The sequence below is a fragment of the Schistocerca americana genome, chromosome 4, assembly GCF_021461395.2.
Source record: "Schistocerca americana isolate TAMUIC-IGC-003095 chromosome 4, iqSchAmer2.1, whole genome shotgun sequence".
In the NCBI taxonomy this organism is placed as follows: domain Eukaryota; kingdom Metazoa; phylum Arthropoda; class Insecta; order Orthoptera; family Acrididae; genus Schistocerca; species Schistocerca americana.
Window position 1 is genome coordinate 203,999,204 of NC_060122.1, and position 22,042 is coordinate 204,021,245.

At 42.2% G+C, this 22,042-nt stretch overlaps 1 protein-coding gene across 1 annotated transcript in view; it reads right to left on the reverse strand.

Annotated features, from left to right (window-relative positions):
• LOC124613350 (sodium-coupled monocarboxylate transporter 1-like) overlaps nt 1–22,042 on the reverse strand; it is a 92,698-nt gene that overhangs the window by 52,647 nt on the left and 18,009 nt on the right. Inside the window, exons 4-7 of the mRNA XM_047142046.1 lie at nt 18,659–18,726; nt 7,770–7,924; nt 665–805; nt 228–336 (exon numbers count right to left, since the gene is read on the reverse strand). Coding sequence (XP_046998002.1) covers nt 228–336; nt 665–805; nt 7,770–7,924; nt 18,659–18,726 — 473 coding nt within the window. The remainder of the gene's footprint in view (nt 1–227; nt 337–664; nt 806–7,769; nt 7,925–18,658; nt 18,727–22,042) is intronic.

Here is a 22,042-nt window from a genome sequence, read left to right on the forward strand (position 1 = left end):
TTTAACTAGTTCTAAGTTCTAGGGGACTAATGACCTCAGCAGTTGAGTCCCATAGTGCTCAGAGCCATCACAAGATCTGTCCTTATACCGCTAACAGCCTGTGCAGGTAGAGATGTAGATATAAATAAACAGCACCGCAAACCTAAAGAATTATGTGGTAATTCATTCTAATTTCACCTTCATAGGGCTAAAGTTGTTATTGGCTTTCTGCGTTGCATGGTACTTACTTTAGTCGCAATTGGGTCGCAGTCGTGATATGCAGCGTACAACAGGAGGCCACAGAAAATGCTTATGACGTTCATAAGCATCAAACCGAAAGTGAACCCCATCAGAGACCTGTTGAACGTGGAAGTTCCTCAAAAGAACGTACTGAGTTCAAATATAAGATGAAGAAACTACAAAAAATAGTGCGACAAAGAATAATCAACTGGCACTATTATGAAGGGACAAGTGGTTATGAAGAGTTGTGGCAAAATAGGTAAAAGATAGAAAAATTATCTGTCTTCCACTCTGAGTTGAACAACGTTCCTAAAACCAACGTAAAATTTAAAAGCAATACGCTGGCGCTTCGTTGTCATCAGCTGATAAAGTAATTACTGTACTCAATGTAGCCCCGCGGAATTGCAAAAGGGATGGTAGTATATACTTGACAATGATCACTTACTTTCGAGCAGCCGTCATGCTCGGCAGCGCCAGGAACTTCTGCACCATCCCCTGGTTGATCGAAATTCCGCCCACACAGGAAACTGTTGCGCCCACCACCACGGTCCAGAAGGAGCTTCGTACGAATGGGTCTGGAGTCATCCTGTGGCCAACACAATGTCTCAGATGCATTCCTTGGCACCATCTGTGTCTAATGATAGGAGAAATCATCAGGCACCAACTACCAAAATAATTGTTATCTCTGGCGACTTACACAATTATCAGCAGTTAGTGTTGCACTACGTGTATAAAGCAACGATTTCATTGGAACATTGATTAGAAGGAAACTGTAAAACGGTCAGGTGAGGTGTTGGTGAGGTAGAGATGACGGTATGGTGTTGCCTCGCCCTTCGAAGATGTCTGTAGTAGCTCTTTTTGTTCATAATTCAATTAAGACATGAACCACTACATCTGGGGTTCTAACATATTGTAATACTTTCATATTTAGATAAGGCACTCAAAATAAGAACAATAAAGATGTTCTGTTGCTATTACCGAAATGTTTTTTAATGAACACAACGCAATTTGGCAATAGTCAAACGGCGGTGTGTTCATTTAAACACAATTTATGATTGTTGCTCAGCAACATCAAAAATCAGTTACAGTAGCTTCCACTCGCACTGTTACATTGTAGGCTACGCGTGTACCCCTCCACTTTGATTGCTATTTTTCCATATTTAGTTTTAACAGTAGCAATGGCTTGAGTATACAGTTTTCATACTTAAATCGCATGGTAACACATTTTATGTAGTCAACTGTAGAACATTGTTTTGGGTCTAGTGAAGGACAGCATTAAATACACACACTGTAAATACACACACTATAAATACACAGTGTGTAACAAAATCATACACACTTCGAGCGTTAGCAGAGGGTAGTGAAGGATACATTTTGAGCTTACGAACATACGGTACGTTTCAACGGAACTCTAAAATCACGAATTTTGCAGCTTCCCTTTTACACATGGCATTTGCGAAGATAATGTCAATTACAAAACAAATTATTAAATTTCTTTTAGACATGGAAATTTAAATTGCTTGCACAGACGAATACTGAAAGGAAAGAAGACAGTCAGGTACGTAGGCAACGTATCTGTGTCATTGAAAGTTAATAAAATTATGTCGTAAGGAATGTACAAACAAGGTCCCATTAAACAGAAACAAACATAAATATTTGGTAAACATTAGGTTTACTTCCATCATCACAATCGGATAAAATAACGACATCATCATCAAGGTTTAAGTTAAAATTCCAAACGTCCCATCATTTCGTCCACCATCACAATTATTATTTGGGGCTTGGTCAAAATCACAAGCTTTCGATTATTGCTTCCATCACAGTTGTCACAGACAACGTCTGATCTAGGCCATGATGGCGACTATGCGAAATATCACACAAAATTTCGGATTGTATCCGAATCTGATGCGACGAGTTAACCGATAACATTTTGCCTAAGACCTCCAACAGGAAAGACTTCGTTGTGTAACCGAAAACTTGAAAAGGGATGAAACTCACAGCCTACACTTATTACTAGCATTCTTTTTATACTCTGGAAGGGACAACTCGAAACGTGCAGACTAGTCATAACTGTTTTATAAACTACCTAATTTCTATTTCTTACCATGAGATAAGAAGGAAAGCGTCAATTACCGAATAATGCGACAGCCATATCGGTGAGCTAAGACTGAGGAGAAGTAAAGTTGCCGGACTGCGTTCTTCACTGTCATAAGGGCTCACCACTTACATTGCTGAAGGGCACACAACACGATCACCTATGGTTCGTAAAACCAATAATTTGGAATGCAGCCATTTCATTTATGCAGTAAACATAACCTGAGACTGTATGTAGCCTATTATGTCCTGAACTAACTCAATATATACGGTTATGAATTACTTATAAATAAAGGAGACGACTCACAGAAAGACAGAAGCATTGCATTATCGATAGTCACACAAACAAAATGTATGGAGCTCGGCTAGCTTTCGGGATGCACTTCATTTTTCTAGCTGTAGGAAAGACATGCACACAAACACAAACACATGCACAAACACACACACACACACACACACACACACACACACACTTGACTCCCTGCATTGTGCTCAGTTAACTGCCAGCTCTTTACTGGCCCATAGTGAGCGTACAGGCATGAGGTGGTGTGGGGTGTGGTGAGAGGTGGGAGGCAAGGAGGGGGTTTGAGGGGGGGGGGGAGAGTGTCTAGCGACTCACGGGGGAGCCAACCGTTGACTAGCTACGGGTGCAGGTAGGGGGGGGGGGCAGACAGCTGGTACACAAACACACACACACACACACACACACACACACACACACCCAACACGTGTGAAAGCAGCCATATTATATCCCAGCTCTGCTGTAACCACTACACAGTGTTTCACATTGGTATGACAACCAACCAGTTGTCAACTACAATGAATGGCCACTGCCAAACTGTTGCCAAAAACAAGGTAGACCATCCAGTGGCACAGTATGTGAGATTTCAATGGCTGCTTCACAACTCATGCCATCTGGATCCTCACCACCACCATCAGCTCTTCTGAGCCATGCAGATGGCAGCTATTCTTAAAGCACATCCTTCACTCGCTTATCCTTCCAAGCCCTAACCTAAGGTAAGCCCCCCCTTGCCACCAAATAGCGGGTGTGTGTGTGTGTGTATGTGTGTGTGTGTGTGTGTGTGCCAGCTGTCTGCCACCTGCCCCCTCTACCTGCAGCCCTAGCTAGCCCAGAGACAGCTCCCCACTCTCTCCGTGAGCCACTAGACGCTTCCCCTGCGAATCCCCTCCTAGCCTCCTGCTTCTCCGCATCCCATCCCATACCCGCACCTCACCACAGTATACTCGTTGTGGGCCTGTAAAGAGCTGGTAGTCGACTGAACACAATGCAAGGAGACAGGCGTGTTTATATGAGTGAGTGTGTGTGTGTGTGTGTTTCTGTACATGTACATTTTTGCGACAGATTTTCTTGGCAGACTGTCTGCAAACGCTGTATGCACCATAGCTCTCTGGGAACATGTTAGCTGGGAACAGGTCTGTCTCAGGGTCTGATTTTACCAGAGCATCATGTAACATAAGTCATCGAAGTGGAAAGGGAATTCCAAGTGAATGTAGTGGAACATTTAAGGATCACAAGCGGAAGTAAATGCACTATCATACGGCTACTAAAAGTTTGCAACGATGTTGCAGATTCTTAGCTTTACTAGGCATAGCTGTGAGGTGAAACGCTTGTTAGTGAAATGCTTGTCGTGATCATCCTGTGCGGACGATCAGTGGCGAGGCGCGTGCATGTTTGGTTTTGATGCAACGATATCTTCTGACACCTTCTAACGTCGCTTTTCAAGCTGTCTTTCTTTAAGGCATTCAATCAGATTCATTGTAGAATTCCTCATTTTTTTAAGCGTCCCAGCGTGGGAGAGGGCTGTCAACGCAGGGGCTACTTAAATTCAGTGCAATGATTGAAAAATGGTTCAAATGGCTCTGAGCACTATGGGACTTAACTTCTGAGGTCATCAATCCCCTAGAACTTAGAAGTACTTAAACCTAACTAACCTAAGGACATCACACACATCCATGCGCGAGGCAGGATTCGAACCTGCGACCGTAGCGGTCGCGCGGCTCCAGACTGTAGCGCCTAGAACCGCTCGGCCACTCCGGCCGGCAATGATGGCAAAGTTAGTGATATTAGTTTCAGCCAATGCAGCATACGGCATGTGGCGTATCTAATTTTCTATTACGGTTATAATTTCATCAAGCGCAAGCGAATAAAATTCTTACGTCAGCAGTTGGCAACGAAAGCTCATTTCCATGGGATAAAAGCTAATTGCAAATCATCCTTGCTCCACACACCACAAAACTGGAAGATATCAAAAACTTCGCACTTCGAAATCGACTGTGTCTATCTGCAGTCTTGTGACACATATAAACAGAATTCCACTTGCCGGCCGGTGTGGCCGTGCGGTTCTAGGGGCTTCAGTCTGGAATCGCGTGACCGCTACGGTCGCAGGTTCGAATCCTGCCTCGGGCATGGATGTGTGTGATGTCCTTATGTTAGTTAGGTTTAAGTAGTTCTAAATTCTAGGGGATTGATGACCTCAGATGTTGAGTCCCATAGTGCTCAGAACCATTTTAGAATTCCACGAGAATGTGGAAGTATGTTGATGGGGATGGGAGGAAGAAGAAACGCAGTCAACAAATTATTCGATGGCACGCAGGAATTTTTTGAGGGTTCAGAAGAGAGGAAACTGAAAATTATGTACATTAACACAGCAACTAAACTGCAGATGTAGGCAATATCCAGTTCTGCACTTTCATACTTTTTACACTTTGGGATCAATACATACAGCGCATTTCTTTTGTAATTTTCTCCCGGTGTTTCGTCTCCATTTAATGAAAAGAATCTAAACCCATGTCACTGATAGTTTCTTTCGAATCTTTCCAGTAACTAATCTTTTGTGTTATGGCTTGGTATTAGTAAAATGGACTACTACTCCTGCTTACAAGAGCTATGTGACCGAGGCTGCCATAATGCTTATGAATAGTAGTCGAAATATGTCACAAGTGAAACACGCATTTGATTACCCGGAATTTCCATGTTTGTTTGGGTAGCTATATAAAAAAAGGAAGAAGGAAACCTAATTTGTCCATCGGCATAACTCATTCGAGCAGCAACAGACAAAATTATCGAAGATAGTATTCCATTTAAATTTGTAACGCTGTAAGCAGCAGCTGATAAATAATACTCCTCCCGAACAGGCCATGAAGGCCCAAAGATACCGACCGGCCGCCGTGTCGTCCTCAGCCCAGAGGCGTCACCGGATGCAGATATGGAGGGGCATGTGGTCAGCACACCGCTGCTCCGGACGTATGTCAGTTTCCGAGACCGGAGCCGCTACTTCTCAATCAAGTAGCTCCTCAGTTTGCCTCACAAGGGCTGAGTGCACCCCGCTTGCCCACAGCGCTCGGCAGACCAGATGGTCACCCATCCAAGTGCCAGCCCAACCCGACGGCGCATAATTTCGGTGATCTCTCGGGGTCCGAGGTTACCACTGCGGCAAGGCCGTTGGCTTAAGCAGCAGCTGAGTTAGTGGTAAACCATGGCCGTGGCTTCAAATTCCAAGCTTTCTGTAGCTGTGGCAGAGTCTACACCACGATTCTATTGTTGAGTTATAAGCTATGACGCGAATGTATCAGTTACCACCGTATTAAATCAACAGAAATTATTGCAGAGCACTGACTGAGTCTCCGGCCTCCAGTTTTCGTCCTTTCTTTTCTTATTGGGCTTCTTATTGCCCTGAAAACGCTGAGGTAAATGTGCGTATTCTGTGTGGTGTAACATCCATCATTCCATTCTTCCTGATTCAACCGACATGTGCATTGGTAGTAAATAGTGGCTACAAAGTTCTTGCAAGTGAACGAATAGCAATGATAATTGTAACGATAGCAAACTAATGATCTATTAAGTTTGTTGCATTACAGAAGAGGGTTAACGATGAAAAATAGAAATCAGTAAAAACAGCTGATCATGCAGTTGGTGCATTGTGGCTATTTGCAGAATAAAAGGAAAAATTGAAACGATACATATCGGTAGTCAACTAAGATCAAAATCAGCTTTTACCATTGCCTTCGGTCACGAGACAAGCATGGCGGCATGGAGCAGACATGATACTGCTTCCATTAGCTCTCCGTCATTGCCCTGGTTATCATTACTGTAGGCATTACAGAACATGGTGCACAAAACCAGTAGAAATTTAAAAGTGCAATGATCTTATTAAGGTCGAAATATTAAATTTTCTTATAAACGCGACAACTGTTCAGATTATTTCGTCAGGGCGGCCGGGGTAGCCGAGCGATTATAGGCGCTAAAGTCTGGAACCGCGCGACTGCAACGGTCGCAGGCTCGAATCCTGCCTCGGGCATGGATGTATGTGATGTCCTTAGGTTAGCTAGGTTTAAGTAGTTCTAAGTTCTAGAGGACTGATTACCTCAGATGTTAAGTCCCATAGTGCTCAGTGTCATTTGAACCATTTACCAGAATGGCTCAGAACCAATCCCGAAAGTGAGTGAACTATCATGACCACCTAAAGCGTTTAATGTTGAACACAGCGATGAGCGGTAGCTGGCGCTTTCGATAGAGGGCGAGAGAACGCATTGCCGCTGCCATAGCCGGTAGCGGTTGCCTGCTAACACGGCCGGACACGTCTGAAGCATGCAGCGTTCACAGGCAGACAATATACCAAGTAATCTATGGCAAAAACGTTATTAGACGGAACTGTTGTTGTAGGTGTGTCTGGAAGTGAAATACGTTGTAGCTCTGCTACGATTACACTCATTACTTTAATATTCAGACAAAAGGCGCTATAAAAATTTAGCCAGTGAATGGTCTCCCTAGCCAAATATTGCATTCACAAGACGTGCAGTTTACCGCCAGACCAGGGGTGTAGTTCTAAGAGAATGGCTCGAACAGAAGACCACACTTCCTCCAGAAACTGTCACCGGTTACAGCGTTGCCACTTTGTGCAGACAACCGGACTTACAGAATTATGAGAGTTGCGACATTATTTGACCCACATCTCGATCGGCACCTACTTAGGCTCTGTGGCTGCCGGCCACCGGCCAGGTTTTATGCCCAATAGTATGATGATGATGATGAGGTCCCATACTCCGAGGAGCGTAGGGGACGATGCGGGAGACCCGCACCGCCGACTAGGCAAGGTCCTAGCGGAGGTAGTTTGCCATTGCCTTCTTCCAACCGTAATGGGGATGAATGATGATGAAGACGACACAACACCACCCAGTCATCTCGAGGCAGGAAAATCCATAACCCCGTCGGGACTCGAACACGGTACCCCGTGCGCGGGAAGCGAGAACGCTACCGCAAGATCACGAGCTGCAATAGTATACGTTAAGCAAATGACCTGAGTTGCACCCATATGTTCTTCCATTCCCCTTCATATCCCATCTTAGCAATTCCGCTCTTAACACTGAACTGGGACGTTGTTTTGGGATCCTTCGTTCCGTTACTCGGTGATAATCGTGACAGCGACGGTACTCACTCGAGGATGTGTGCCCGTCCGCCTTCGCTGGCCGCCCGCCACACCTCCGAGAAGCCGCCGGCGCCCACCAGTCCCATCACGAGCACCGCGATGAAGGCCGCCAGCGTGATCCCGCTCTGCAGGAAGTCCGTCCACACCACCGCCTTCAGGCCGCCCTGCCACACCACTAAACTCAGAAACTGCGTTTCTCACTTCAAATTCCAGCAATGTGTGTTTTCTGGGGGATGAACATCTCTAAAATTGCTGTATGCTAGTGGGGTCTAGACAAATACAAACTCAGTAATGACCAGTTCAAGGTCAAGATCGTCCAAAACGATAGGTAATACTGTAGCAACAGATGACAGAGTGCGTTCAGTAGAACTGAGTGATAAAATATTCGTGTCTCAATTCCCTGGATGTTGAGCTAATAATGCACAGGGTGTTCCTGGAGCAGTGGTCGGTATTCAGGGATATGACGGTGAAAGCTATACAGGGTGGTCCATTGATAGTGACCGCGCCAAATATCTCACGAATCCTGCCGCGAACATGGATGTGTGGGATGCCCTTAGGTTAGTTAGGTTTAATTAGTTCTTAGTTCTAGGTGACTGATGACCTCAGAAGTTAAGTCGCATAGTGCTCAGAGCCATTTGAACCATTTTTTGAATATCTCACGAAATAAGCATCAAACGCAAAAACTGCAAAGGACGAAACTCGTCTAGCCTTGAAGGTGGAAACCAGACGACGCTATGGTTGCCCCGCTAGATGACGCTGCCATAGCTCAAACTGATATCAACTGCGTTTTTTTAAAATAGGAACCCCCATTTTTCATTACATATTCGTGTAGTACGTAAAGATATATGAATGTTTTAGTTGGATAACTTTTTTCGCTTTGTGATAAATGGCGCTGTAATAGTCACAAACGTATAAGTACGTGGTATCACGTAACATTCCGCGAGTGCGGACGGCATTTGCTTCGTGATACGTTACCCGTGTTAAAAAAGACCGTTTACCAATTGCGGAAAAAGTCGATATCGTGTTGATGTATGGCTATTGTGATCAAAATGCCCAACGGGCGTGTGCTATGTATGCTGCTCGGTATCCTGGACGAAATCATCCAAGTGTACTAACCGTTCGCCGGATAGTTACGTTATTTAAGGAAACAGGAAGTGTTTAGCCACATGTGAAACGTCGACCATGATCGGCAGCAAATGATGATGCCAAGGTAGGTGTTTTAGCTGCTGTCGCGGCTAATCCGCACATCAGTAGCAGACAAATTGCGCGAGAATCTGGAATATCAAAAACTTCGCTGTTGAGAATACTACATCAACATCGATTGCACCCGTACCATATTTCTGTGCACCAGGAATTGCATGGCGACGACATTGAACGTCGTGTACAGTTCTGCCACTGGGCATAAGAGAAATTACGGAACGATGACAGATTTTTTGCACGCGTTCTATTTAGCGACGAAGCGTCATTCACCAACAGCCGTAACGCAAACCGGCATAATAGGCACTATTGGGCAACGGAAAATCCACGATGGCTGCGACAAGTGGAACATCAGCGACCTTGACGGGTTAATGTATGGTGCGGCATTATGGGAGGAAATATAATTGGCCCCCATTTTATCGATGACAGTCTAAATGGTGCAATGTATGCTGATTTCCTACGTAATGTTCCACCGATGTTACTTCAAGATGTTCCACTGCATGACAGAATGGCGATGTACTTCCAACATGATGGATGTCCGGCACATAGCTCGTGTGTGGTTCAATCGGTATTGAATAGCATATTTCATGACAGGTGGATTGGTCGTCGAAACACTATACCATGGCCCGCACGTTCACCGAATCTGACGTCCCCGGATTTCTTTCTGTGAGGAAAGTTGAAAGATATCTGCTATCGTGATCCACCGACAACGCCTGAGAACATGCGTTAGCGCATTGCCAATGGATGTGCGAACGTTACGGAAGGCTAACTACTCGCTGTTGAGAGGAATGTCGTTACATGTATTGCCAAATGCACTGAGGTTGACGGGCATCATTTTGAGCATATATTTCATTAATGTGGTATTTACAGGTAATGCATGCGTTCTCAGAAATTGTAAGTTCACAAAAGTACATATATCACATTGGAACAACCGAAATAAAATGTTCAATCGTACCTACGTTCTGTAAGGGTCAAACGAAAAAAACTACAAAGATCGAAACTTGTCTAACTAGAAGAGGGAAACCAGATGGCGCTATAGTTGGCCCGCTAGATGGCGGTGCCATAGGACAAACGGATATAAACTGCGTTTTTTTTAAATAGGAACCCCCATTTTTATTACATATACCGGTACATATACCTGTAGTACGTAAAAAACCTACCTGTTACCAACTGTTCGTCTGAAATTGTGAGCCATATGTTTGTGACTATTACAGCGCCATCTATCACAAAGCGAAAAAAGTGGTCCAAGTAAAACATTCATATTTCTTTACGTACTACAGGTATATGTAATAAAAATGGGGGTTCCTATTTAAAAAAACGCAATTTATATCCGTTTGTCCTATGGCACCGCCATCTAGCGGGCCAACTATAGCGCCATCTGGTTTCCCTCTTCTAGTTAGACAAGTTTCGATCTTTGTAGTTTTTTTCGTTTGACCCTTATTTCGTGAGATATTTGGCCCGGTCACGATCAGTGGACCACCCTGTATACACAGGGTAAATTAATTCACGTTTTGTGAGAAAATATCATATTGAAGCAGAGATGGTCAAATGTAGTTTCGATTGTGTAGTAGCGTCGCTGCTCAACAGCAATCGCTGATTCAGAGTGTTATGGGTAATGTGTTATAGTAATTTTACATCGAGAGATGTATGGAGGACTTGGTTGGTTAGTTTTTGGGGTAGGAGACCAGACAGCGAGGTCATCGGTCTCATCGGATTAGGGAAGGATGGGGAAGGAAGTCGGCCGTGCCCTTTCAAAGGAACCATCCCGGTATTTGCCTGGAGCGATTTAGGGAAATCACGGAAAACCTAAATCAGGATGGCCGGACGCGGGATTGAACCGTCGTCCTCCCGAATGCGAGTCCAGTGTCTAACCACTGTGCCACCTCGCTCGGTGTATGGAGGACTCTGAAGTGTAAGGACGTGTCGTATCTCATTTGCGCTGAATATATACTTACTCGCTCGTGCAGTAAAGATTGTTTCATTTGCAAGATACTATGATATTTGCTAACTGTAAAAGGAATCTCAACAGAAGTTGGAACTCATTAAGGTAAAGAAAGCTACTTTTTTACTAATGCAATGCGCGTATTCGTAGGTGATGATTGAGACAATGTATAGCACACTTCCAATGATTTTGGAGAGCTAACTTTTAATGTATAATAAGTTTATTCAGTGTCTTAATTGAGAGCATTAATAATTTTCAAAGAGTCAAAACACAAGGTTCAAAGTTACTGCCATATTGTTACTTACACCAAGTCAACACCATTTCCCAGATCTATGTCATTTTTGATCAACTATTTTTCTCAAGAAGTTATTGTGTCATTCATATTCGATTTAATTAAAATGTCTGCTAAACAACAGCCTTGCACAATAGCTGTTTGCTAACTATACAGTTTAAAGCACTAACAGAGAGCAGTGCGAAGTGCGTTACCATTGCGCAGATAGAGATAAGAAATTTCATTGCTTCACGGATAGCATTCATTAAGCACTGGGACCATTATTTTCAAAATGATCAAGTTTTGTTTTATTACCAAAGTCAATTTCAAATCAATAGTGTTGTATCTGATTCCGTTTTTGTTACGTAAATTCATGCCGATTTGGTTTGGTTTAAAAGTTCAGTACAGGGCAAAGCGCATAAGCGACGAGATAAAATACACGTTCACATATCATTCCCATTCTAACAGTTATGTTTCAGACTACTATCAAGTTACGTAAATTCAGTCACATTTCAAACGTACAAGTTTCAACAGGAACGATCATTCCAGCTCTAAAATGCATATCTTAAAAGCTATGAGCACTTCTTCACTTTCTATACAGTTAAAGGTATCTCTTTTACTGTATTATCTTTGCCTTCCATATGTTCAGAGGCGGCAGTATGGACCAAAATAAGACACAAATGGTCAGTGAACATGGGCTCTAAAGTGCGTATCTCAAGATCAGTGAGCACTTGTTTATCTTAGATATTGCGAAACACATCTCTTCTAGTGAACAAATGCGCATAGTTCTTAAGGTATAAGTTTTGGAGAGCATGTTTACTAGACAATTTTGCCTTATTTTGGTCCATACTACCGCCTCTCAAAATATGGAAAGTGGACAGCTCTCAAAAGAAGAGATTTGTTTCGCATTTTAAATCCAATGTTTACCAGACTTTTTTGCTTCGTATGACCGTTCTTGTTAAATGTCTGAAAACTGACCGTTTCTCCTGGGAGGCCTTATGGTTTTATGTACAAATATGTTGGGTAGACATAAAGTTATAGTTATCACCCTAAAAAAATAAAATAAAGTTACGTTATGAACTTATTATTTCAAGACTGCCAGAGGGTTTCAAATTTTTGCTTGTTCTGACACACAAAATCGGCGGGCCGTATTATGTGCGACACAGAGCCACATGCCAAGACATGTGCATTAGCTCTCTCCAAGGGGAAACACCAAAGAAACTCATAACAATTGATGAAACTGTGTTTTATATTCCTGTGGAATATTGATCCCGCCCTCGCTATCAACTCTCGGGTTTCTTTCATTTTTAATCTTAACTTTATTCTAAGTACACTACTGGCCATCAAAATTTTTACACCAAGAAGAAATACAGATCATAAGCGGGTATTCATTGAAAAAATATATTATACTAGAACTGACATGTGATTACATTTTCACGCAATTTGGGTGCATAGATCCTGAGAAATCAGTCCCCAGAACAACCACCTCTGGCCGTAATAACGGCCTTGATACGCCTGAACATTGAGTCAAACAGGGCTTGGATGGCGTGTACAGGTACAGCTGCCCATTCAGCTTCAACACGATACCACAGTTCATCAGGAGTAGTGACTGGCGTATTGTGACGAGCCAGTTCCTCGGTCACCATTGACCAGACGTTTTCAATTGTTGAGAGATCTGCAGAATGTGCTGGCCAGGGCAGCAGTCGAACATCCAGAAAAGCCTATGCAGGACCTGCAACATGCGGTCGTGCATTATCGTGCTGAAATGCAGGGTTTCGCAGGGATCCAATGAAGGGTGGAGCCACTGGTCGTAACACATCTTAAATGTAACGTCCATTGTTCGAAGTGGCGTCAATGCGAACAAGAGGTGACCGAGACGTGTAACCAATGGCACCCTATACCATCACGCCGGGTGATACGCCAGTATGTCGATGACAAATACACGCTTCCAACGTGCGTTCACCGCGATGTCGCCAAACACGGATGCGACCATCATGATGCTGTAAACAGAACCTGGATTCATCCGAAAAAATGACGTTTTGCCATTCGTGCACCCAGGTTCATCGTTGAGTACACCATCGCAGGCGCTCCTGTCTGTGATGCAGCGTCAAGGGTAACCGCAGCCATGGTCTCAGAGCTGATAGTCCATGCTGCTGCAAACGTCGTCGAACTGTTCGTGCAGAGTCTTGTTTCAGTTTTGCTATTTATTACTTTGAACAGAGACTGTTATTGTTGCCTGCGATACGTTACCACCGTTTCAACGGTGCGCGAACAGCTGTTTCACGCAGGAGTGTTGTAAGAGTCTGTTGTATGTTGCAAGCCACCTTCAACGTCGCCTGAAGACATTGCAGTCACCCCCATTCATCCTATCAACCGATTCTTCATGAGTGCAAAAGGTCTGTTTGATCTCTCTCTGATCCGTGTGGCTTATAAAGAGAGATTTCCCCTAGCAGCATCTGCAGAATTGGAGCTACATTCAGCTTTTACAGTAACGGTACGTTGTGACAACTACATGTTTGGTAACACATTAATGACAACTGTTTCTTTTTAAGTTTGTATTGTTCTTCTGTTTGACTCCAATGAATTCTTGGTTGAGCCCGTGCTTTTGTGAATGATGTTCTCAGTACTGTGAAAGTTGTTTAGTTTAATGTATGAGTATATTAACGGTAACCTTTTCCACTGCATGCTGTAATCACTGTCCACCTCCTTAGTTTCTCAGTTCAAGAGTTTAGAATCCTTAACGAGTTCTCACGAGTTCGTTTTCCTTATGTAGTAAAATTGAGACGGGACTTATAATCAATTTTCCTGCTGATAGGACCAAAGTGGAGACATCTCTCTCCTCTTATGTCTACTCTAATTTCAAGTACCATAGCACTCCCCTGGACTACGAAAAACAAAATTTCAATGAGTGTTTCTTGTGAAACATCATGCAGGAAGCAAATAAATTCAAAATTTTAAATGGTACACACTGATTCCTGGAAAAGAGTTTCACAGAAAAACGTAGAAAAAAAATCAGTGAAAAAATTCAAAGACAGTGGATGAAAAAGAAAGGAAGCTTCATCAGGTAATTAAGCAGTATGCTAGTAATTCCCTCTTTTATGACTACAATGAAGAGTTACTGGGAGTAAATGCTTTTCAGTTTATTTAAGCCATATTCAGTGGTCAGTTTTATTTTCTGCTCTTACATTATTATTACTAACAAATTTTCAATTTGTAGCACACTGCACTGCACAGCCCTGACGTATAATATTTTCACATTTACATTTATTTTCTGTTGAACGTCACTCCATATACTAGCGCGCGATCAAAACAAGGTACTCGAAGTGAATGTGCATAGACAATACCATGAAACCGAGAAACTTCTCTACGTCTGTAAATCGAACACGTGTGCGTAGAAGACCCAGTGAAAATAACGCAGGAGCCGAAAAAATGACCATCGAAATTTCCTTAAATAAAATCGTAACGCTATTGGTCGACAAACGACCTTAATTAGCCACAAAAATCGAAATAGCCCCCATGTTACTTCCAAAACTAGGACTGCAGAAGGGAAACCTTAAAAACGAAAGTGTCATGGCGACGTAAATAAAGATACTGCCTTTTCTTTTTTCTTTTTTTTCCTTTTTTTGAGTCATCAGTCTTCTGACCGGACTGACCCGCCACGAATTTCTGTCTGTGTCAAGCTCTTCAGCTCTGGGTATCACTTGGAACCTATGTCTTCAAATATCTGCTGGATGTATTCGAATCTCTACGTCTACAGCTTTTGCCCCCACAGCTCCCTCTAGTACCATGGAAATCATTCCCTGATGTCTTATGCTACGGTCGCAGGTTCGAATCCTGCCTCGGGAATGGATGTGTGTGATGTCCTTAGGTTAGCTAGGTTTAAGTAGTTCTAAGTTCTAGGGGACTGATGACCACAGCTGTTAAGTCCCATAGTGCTCAGAGCCATTTTGAACCTGATGTCTTAACACACATCCTATCATTCCGTCCCTTCTCCTTGGCAATGTTTTCCACGTATTCCTTTCTTCTCTGCTCTGCGCAGAACCTCCTCATTCCTTACCTTATCAGCCCACCTATTTTTCAACATTTGTCAGTAGCTCCACATTTCAAATGCTTCGATTCTCTTCTGTCCCTGATTTCCCACAGTCCATGCTTCACTACCATACAATGCTGTGCTCCAAACGTATATTTTCAGAAATTTCTTCCTCAGGTTAAGGCTTATGTTTGATACTAGTAGACTTCTCTTGGCCAGGAATACACTTTTTTGCCAGCGCTAGTCTGCTTTTAATGTTCTCCTTCTTCTGTCCGTCATTGATAATTCTGCTGCCTAGGTAGCAGAATTCCGTAACTTCATCTACTTCAGTGACCATCAACCTGATGTTAAGTTTCTCGCTGTTCTCATTTCTGCTATTTATTACTTTCGTCTTTCTTCCATTTACTCTCAGTCCATATTCTGTACTCACTAGACTGTCCATTCCATTCAGCAGATCACGTAATTCTTCTTCACATTCACTCAGTATAGCAATGTCATCAGCGAATCGTAATCACTGATACCTCTTCCCCATGAATTTTAATTCCATTCCTGAACCTCTCTTTTATTTCCATCATTTCTTCTTCGATGCACATATTGAACAGTAGGAGTGAAAGACTACATCCTTGTCTTACACCCTTTTTAATCCGAGCATTTCTTTCTTAGTCGTCCACTATTACTATTCACTCTTGGTTCTCGTATATATTACATATTACCCGTCTCTCCTTATAGCGCACCCCTATTTTTCTCAGAATATCGATCATCTTGCAGCATTTTACATTGTCGAACGCCTTTTCCAGGTCGACAAGTCCTATGAACTTTTCTTAATTTTTCTTTAGTCTTGCTTCCATTATCTTATCAACCGCAACGTCATAATTGCCTCTCTGGTACCTTTCTTAAAGCCAAATTGATCGTCATCTAACACATCCGTAATTTCCATTTCCATTCTTCTGCATATTATACTTGTCAGCAATTTGGATTCATGAGCTGTTAAGCTGATTGTGCGATAATTTTCGCACTCGTCGACTCTCGCAGTCTTCGGTATATTGCTAGACTCATACATTCTACACACCAACGTGAATATTCGTTGTGTTGCCACTTCCCCTAACGATTTTAGAGATTCTGATGGAGTGTTATCGATCCCTTCTGCCTTATTTGATCTTGTCCTCCAAAGCTCTCTTACATTCTGATTCTAATACTGGACGCCCCATCTCTTCTAAATCGACTCCTCTTTCTTCATCTATCACATCAGATACATTTTCCCTCTCATAGAGCCCTTCAATGTTTTCTTTCCACCTTCCCGCTCTCTCCTCTGCATTTAACAACGTAATTGAGGTGGCACACTTAATGTTACCTCTCGCTTCTTTCATGCAGCCGTTTCGTCTTAGCTTCCCTGCACTTTCTGTTGTGTCTAGACAAGACAGCATAGACACAATGAGAGGAATCCGAAAGGCACGCGCTAAGTTAAAGCAGGATGGCGTGAGGTCTGAAACAGGATACGTAATAAATGCTATAAAGAAAAGTACGTAGCTTCTGGAATACTTAACTTTAATCCATCCTTTTGGTACATCTGGAGATTGTGGCGATACAAGTGAGACTCTTTAGATACATGCAATGTTACTAATGGCGCCTTGCTAGGTCGTAGCCATTGACTTAGCTGAAGGCTATTCTAACTATCGGCTCGGCAAAGGAGCGAGGCTTCGTCAGTATAGTCGCTAGCTACGTCGTCCGTACAACTGGGGCGAGTGCTAGTCAGTCTCTCGAGACCTGCCTTGTGGTGGCGCTCGGTCTGCGATCCCTGACAGTGGCGACACGCGGGTCCGACATGTACTAATGGACCGCGGCCGATTTAAAGCTACCACCTAGCAAGTGTGGTGTCTGGCGGTGTCACCACACTTTCTGCTTATTTCATTCTTTCGCTACTTGTATTTCTGTATTTCTGAATTTCTCTGAACATTTTTATACTTCCTTCTTTCATCGATCAGCTGATGTATTTCTTCTGTTACCCATGGTTTCTTTGCAGTTACCTTCTTTGTACCTATGTTTTTCTTGCCAGCTTCTTTATTGCGTTAAAAAGTAATGTAATCGCCATTATTGTCAACTATTCCTGGAGCGAATTTAAATGTCATTTGATGAGTAAAGGTTGTCCTAGTAGCAAACGAGAAAAATGCGTTCAACTGCGGAAACGGATGAAGCGCTTCCATCCATATCAGTTCAATATGGACTTCGGGGCTAAGTGTAAAATTGGTTTGGTACAGTAAGAAGTCCAGCAACAGGTTACTCACGTGCCGGAGAAAATGTATTATGTTTAAGGTACGGACAAGGCACGGACAACGTACGACAAAGCCGAGGCGGTCCAACCTACCTCAGCTTTGCCAGTCTCTTCAGTTTCACTTAATATCTTCTATTTTCTGCACATACTTCCGCTCTGGTACAATCGCGATACATTTACATCTGTCATGCACCGGCGTATCTTTCGTTGCTACTTCACGATACAATCAAGAGGTCACGATCTTCTTCAGTAAGACAACGCAATGGAATGTGTTCAGTGGTTTACCGTAAAATCCAGCGTAACAGGGAGAAAGAGATTATCTTCTACGAAGAACGTATTAATGTTGAGTGGGCTTCTTATCCAAGATTATGTCGTTCTCTCAAGCGAAGTGACTCCGTATAACTATACCAACAACACTGTATAGCAAGTCGTAGAAGTGTGGAAGAAAGCATTCGTATTCGCTTGTACGGAACCAGTCAGAGCTTTATTCTTTTTGAGTTTAAATTCTGTATCCACGAAATCCAGACAGTACGATCTACACATATGGCGTCAGTGTGGCGTCAATGTGACATCAACAGTCTTTAACATATTAACAGTCTCAAAACTGTTATGCAGTTGTTGCACCATGTAGTAACGCGCTTATCTCGTGATAGTATCTACAGTGTGTGAACTGATGAGGAATTACAAATCTATGTATCATACCAGAATGAAATATTTCTTTCTTTAATACTTACTAAGCTATGATGAACTGCTCGGAACTGTAAATGGACTAGAAAGCAAAATATCGTGTTTGATAACTGGTATGGCGTGCAATAACAACCAGTTTGAGCAGTTGGTATCGTAAGAACGTTTCAGTGACTCCATTCTATAAGCTCTTTCAACACATAAAATGGCTCTGAGCACTATGGGACTTAACTTCTAAGGTCATCAGTCCCCTAGAACTTAGAACTACTTAAATCTAACTAAACCCACATCCATGCCCGAGGCAGGATTCGAACCTGCGACCGTTGCGGTCTCGCGGTTCCAGACTGTAGTGCCTTTAACCGCTTGGCCACCCCGGCCGGCTTCAACACAGAATTTCTGTATGAAAGTGAAGAACTTATGACTCGAAAGCAACAGCTGTTGAATAGAAAGTACATTCATCTTTCTGTATTAGAGACTTAAAAGAACAAATACTGTTGTTACTTACCAGCATTGTGTAGAAAATGCATACTGCGCTGACAAGTGGAGTGATAAGGTGGACATTAACTCCGGAAACTGAAAACAGAGGAGAACGAGGGTTTAGGTGTCAGTATTTAGTTAGTCGAAGTACTCATATTCATATGATATTAAAAATAATGTATGGAAAGCAGGTTTTTTCTCTACTTCATTGTCTCCAAAGCATGTCTTTTATTCATTTCCAATTATTTCTGCGCTAGTTATGTAGACATCATGAAGATGAATGGAGGCATAATGGACCTATGAGTAATTACAAGCCATAATCATATTAATTACCGAGAACTAAGTGACTTATTTTGTAAAACTAATTTAAAGACATTGCTGTGGATTTACGTTTAAATTGTTCAGAACCTACCGCGTGGCAGTGGAAGTACAGTAGAATTAATGTACGACATTTCAAGGGATAATTAGACGACTACATCTAAAGAGGAGAAAAACTGAAATATGTGAGGAACAAAACAAGTCTGAAATGTCTGAAATTTTAATCTCTCCACTTGCGCCGTTTTGTGAAAATGTTACGTCATGTATGTTGTCCTTCAGATGCAAGCTGACTGCATTGTCAGTATACATAGAGAAACTTTGACTTGAAAACTAAAGCTGAACGGTTTCTGCTCGTGGCAATCATTTTCATACCAGCGCTTGACGTATAATTTACGTTATCCTCTGATAAACTATACTGAAGTCACGCTGAAACATCAATTTATGCTCACGTTCTGAACGTCGTGACTGGAGAAATGATACTTTGATTTCCTTTTGTAGAGTTTGCTACATACCGAATATCCATTGGATGTTCGCTTGTTGTTTACTTAAAACTGCAAGGTAGCTGATTATCGTTGGAATAGATACTCACTAGCAACAACATCAGTCTGAAGATAAGGAAACGTATTATGAAAGGTTTCGTTTGGAATGTGGCCTGATACGGATGTGAAACTTGTACAATTGGATTAGAAGAGAGAAGACGGCTAGACGCCCTGGAGATGTGATGCTATAGAAGGATGATGCAGATCAGCTGGAGAGACAAAGCAACAAATGAAGAGGTGCTTTGAAGAGTACAGGAAACCGGACCTCTGTAGAGGTACATCCAAACAAGAAGAGACAAACCTGTAGGGCACATCCTACGACACAGTAACATCATTGGAACAGTAGCAGAAGGGGCTATTGAGGGAAGGAATCGGCGGGGGCGACCAAGGATATCGAACATACAACAGATCATGAATGACGTTGGATGTAACACATACGCGGAAATGAAGAGGAAGGCAGACAGAAGAGAGGAATGGCGCTCTGCTGCAAACCAACCTCAGCGTTGAACACTAAAAGAAAGAAAAGAAGATTGAATATCACACTTTCATTGTTGCCGTTATTCACTGCCTAATTCATATTTTAATGATTGTACGTGAAATCAAATACAGTTGCTTGTTTAGCTGTATTCACACCCAAAGATCATATAATGGTTACATGAACTATTAGAATAATTATTACTTTCTTTCTGGTGGCATTACGTAAAGAACAATTTTGTGAATTAAAAACACTTTTCAAGGGCTGGATGTAAATGTTGTTTATTTGTATGACTCGACTAAAAAGAAATTATGGTCCGTAGTAATCTTTCCAGCTATGTTAGTCGTACAATTTACCTGAATAATGCTTATTTCCCACTCGATTATTTGAATGTATTTATACCATAATTTTGAAATAACGAGCTAAATCAATTACGCTACATTTTAGTTCATTTAAATTCACCAGATTAATCCTGCTGCGCACGCTGGGCGAATTGCGAGGCTCGTATTTCATGTGTGGAGCCGCTTTGAGGTCACCTGGTAATCTAACGCTTCGTTAGTGGTGGTAATCATTTTCAAAGGATAGTCAGCACTAGTGTTATTAACTAAGTTACGCCGCTGTCGCGGCTAGAAATTTGATACATACTGTGGTAAACTTAACGTTTACACTTGTCACACAAAGCACAACAAGCGTCTGACATAACGGCAGAACTATGTTCCTTTATTTTAGGTTTTGTCTTCTAGAAGGATCTTAACTTGGCAAGTTGCAGTAGACACTACGTATTTTGCACTGCCCAAGAATGTAGTGTTAATTGAATGAATCCCAAGATGTCTGCCACTAGTGGTATGGTCCATTTGACATAATTCTCAACGCAAACCTTGCACCTTGTAGAATATTAAGTCATTGTCATGTATGCTTTCCTCAACAACTTTGAATGCCGTATCATACCGCTCCGCGTAAGGGTGTTATTTGTCATTAGATCTTACTCAATAGTCATAGAAATAGTTAAGAAACAAATCATTGCCACATTATGTCACATCTGTTGTTCCTGTGCATGTGACATGATTACATACAATCTTTTTGCCCTCAGATGCCAACAGTCCTTTCCCATTTAACATGTAGTTTTCGCAAAGCATAATTAAATACCATTAATTACCGAGTTACGTGTCGAGTGATACGAAATTTAGCTACATGTAAAATTCGTCTCATGACACAAGAAAAACGTAAAGACATATCTGCCAAAAAAAAATAATTTTGGCGTGAAATGTACAAAATGTGACATGTTAGTAGGACGTGGCGGTCTGGAGAAAGCGTTTGACAATTCAGAATGTGTAAGATTCAGAGAAAAACAAGAATCATCATGTGCAAGATACAAGAGAGAACAATAAAAATGAAGACCAGAAACTAAATCATGGATTAGAAATGATGTAAGAGATGACAGTAGTCGCTCGTCCCTACTGAGCAACCCACACATCGAGGAAGCGATGAACAAACTAAAACGAAACGAAAGTTTCAGCAACGGAATTAAAATTCAGGGTGAAAAGATGCCAATTATGATTCGCTGATGACACTACAATCAGTGAGACTCAAGGAGAATCATAGGATCTGTTGAATGGAATAAACAGTGTAATGAGTACAGAATATGGATGTAGAGTAAAGCGAAGAAATATGTAACTACAATAGTGTACCAGAAATGAAATTAGCGATAAACTTAACATCGAGGTTGCTGACCACTAGGTAGACGAACGTAAAATATTCTGCTGCCTTGGAAGCAATATACATGACGGACGCAGTAAGTAGGACATAAAAAGCGAATTACCAAAGACCAAGAGAAGATGGCTGATTTAAACCATTAGTCTTAATCTGTGTTACAAAAGGAATGTAAGTTTGGAGCACGGCATGCTACGGTAGTGAATCATGGACGGGGGAAAATCGGAAAAGGGGAGAATCGAAGCGTGTTAAATGTGGAGCTAAAGAATGACACTGAAAATATTAAATGGACTGATAAGGTTAGGAATGAGGATATCCTCTGCAGAGTCGGCGAACAAAGGAAAATACAGGAAAGACTGACAAGAAGAAG